The sequence below is a fragment of the Eucyclogobius newberryi genome, unplaced genomic scaffold (genome assembly GCF_026437365.1).
Source record: "Eucyclogobius newberryi isolate DKJ021-1_F unplaced genomic scaffold, fEucNew1.0.hap1 SCAF_11, whole genome shotgun sequence".
Classification (NCBI taxonomy): Eukaryota; Metazoa; Chordata; class Actinopteri; order Gobiiformes; family Gobiidae; genus Eucyclogobius; species Eucyclogobius newberryi.
In genome coordinates, this window is record NW_027315735.1 from 1,919,835 (window position 1) to 1,922,334 (window position 2,500).

Consider the following 2,500-nt stretch of genomic DNA (forward strand, 5'->3'; position numbering starts at 1 on the left):
CAGAATGTGAGAGACAAATGGGCTAAAAAATGTTGATTTTTTGCACACTTTGGACGATTACGGTTTTAATCAAATTGAATTAAAGTCACCGCCGCTGCTGTTCATAACATTTTAACATGCCTGCTATTTATAACGCCTGTAATGCCTATGGGCTTATAGTTATTTTAGTTTGATGTAAATTGGTCCAGTAGGTTATAAGATTTATACCATCCCATCTATTAAATTAAACATTTGCTTGTTTAATCTTTAATTGTCTTTCTGTAAATCCTTTATTGGCCTCACTCTTGTCTCAGCCCAGTTCATGTTGAATTGACTGCCCTTTTCTGCACATTATGACGTACTTGTATTGTCACTGAGGATGTCACAATATCTCATTTTATTGTCGTGATACTTATGAAGAGAGTCATTGATCCACGACCAAACTGTGAAATCTTAACTTTTCTCTCATTCACACTGTGTAATACAAAACTATTCCTCCAGTATGTATCAGTTTTATGAAAAAAAAATGTTTATTATTATTTTGATCATTTATGGTTTATTTGTATTAGTCTAAAATTAACTATTGTACATTTTTGACATGTTTGGATCCTTCACAATACGGTTGCTAGGTAACAGTTATGGAATTACCTCTAAACCACTGACTTGAAATAATCCTCTTGACCGCTGCTCTAACTGGTCATTCACATGTGAGAGAAACTGTCACATGTAACGACAAAGATAAACGTCACAAGAAATGGGTTTGAGTGATTAACCGCCACAAAAACGACGTTAATATTTGTTACAGGTTGAATCCGACAATATTCTGTGATTTAACATTCTCGACAGTTGTTCACGTGTCATTAGTCCATGTTTAAGCATTAGTCACACATGATTCAGACTTTGTGAGGCTTGTACTGTTCAAGTCATTACAGCAAACAAAGTCACAATCTAATGTCTAATCAAGAAGAACAATTGTACTTCACCAAAAAAAATAATGAAAATGTAGTAAGATCTTTTCCTTATTTACTAGTGTTAAATTATAGTTTTAATAGTGTTAAAACTAGTTTTGAAATCGACTTTGACGTTTAGAGATTATCACTGAATATCTGAGGATTGTTTTGCAGCTCAATTCATTTTCTTCAGTCATGTTTTGCCCTTTTTTGATGGACACTATATTTTTATGGCAACTTGAATAATGTTTTTGTGTAAAAAAATATATTTCACTGTGATTTTCTTGTAAAAAAGAACCAAAATTACACTTTGCGTTTTGTTGTTTTTTCCTCTTTTTTAAATACATACAAATAAAACAAGAAACAGGACCAAAATAATAAAAATAGAACAGCAAGTCCAACAGTCAAGTCCCATTTAGTCCAAAGTTTATCCAATTTGTCCATTTCCAAATGAAGTCTGAAAGCCATTTTTTTTGCATTTGTCTGATGTTTATTACAAAATCAGTCCAGTCCTTGTGATCGTTGGTGAGGTTTGTGAAAGACAAAGATACACAGTGCACTTTTCAGCAGATTGCTTAAAGCACATGCCAAATTTTGACCCCAAAACGATGAGTCTTTTACACAAAGTTTTCAGCATCAAGAAGAAAAGCTGCAAACACAAGGAGCATATGCAAACTCAACACACAAAAACACACTGACCAGTTCAGAAATTGAACCTAGGACCTTAACCACTGTGTGTGCAAGAATGTCATGTACTCTTTCAGTTCAGTATTGATGTAAAAGTATCATATGTTCCATGTGCACAGACCCTTCCCCATGTTTTACACCGGTGTTTGGTGTCACTCACATTGATGTCCTCCAGGTTGAGAGCGTTGAGGTACTGTTGGTTCCTCCTCCACAGAATGGGCGGTCTGTGCTCTCCGCTGATGGCACAGCTCATAACCACGCTCTGTCCCACCGTCGCCATGGTGACGCTCACCTTCTGGTCTTCAGGCAGGGTCAGCAGGTAAACGTCTGCGCGGGAAACGAGAGACAGAGTCATTTAACCTCGTAAAGCCCATTGTTACAAGATCATTTTTGATACTAATTATTAACAAAAGAATGTCATAATGTCGTGTAATTTGATAAAATAAGTGTTTATGGTTTATGTAGGTCATCTGGTCATGAACTCACTCACTTTATCTAAAATATAGAAGAAAAAAATAGAAAGAGAGTTAATTTCTTTCACATCTGCAGTAATAATTATACAATAGAATCCAAAATACTAAAGTAAGAGACGAATATGAATAAAAACGAATACTTGAGTAACTTTATGAGTCAGATTTAGGTCAGGTGACACAGACGTAGAATCAATAAACTTTATTTCTTCCCGCGGGGCAATCGAAGGCAGACATTGAGCGGCAAACACAAGAGTAATAGAAAAGCTCAAACAAAGGTCTCAGTGGTCTTAGCGGGGGGACCGCTCGGGTCGGGCCGTCACACCCAGTGGTAAAGCACTTTCAGGACAAAATAATGTACAACAAAAATAAAGCAATTTACATTTTGGATTTTTGGCCTGCACAAGCATCAAA

At 35.9% G+C, this 2,500-nt stretch overlaps 1 protein-coding gene across 1 annotated transcript in view; it reads right to left on the bottom strand.

The window, feature by feature from the left end:
- The window catches only part of fstl5 (follistatin-like 5), a 359,931-nt gene that overhangs the window by 124,603 nt on the left and 232,828 nt on the right, over positions 1-2,500 (bottom strand). The window contains exon 7 of the mRNA XM_072434789.1: positions 1,777-1,943. Coding sequence (XP_072290890.1) covers positions 1,777-1,943 — 167 coding nt within the window. The remainder of the gene's footprint in view (positions 1-1,776; positions 1,944-2,500) is intronic.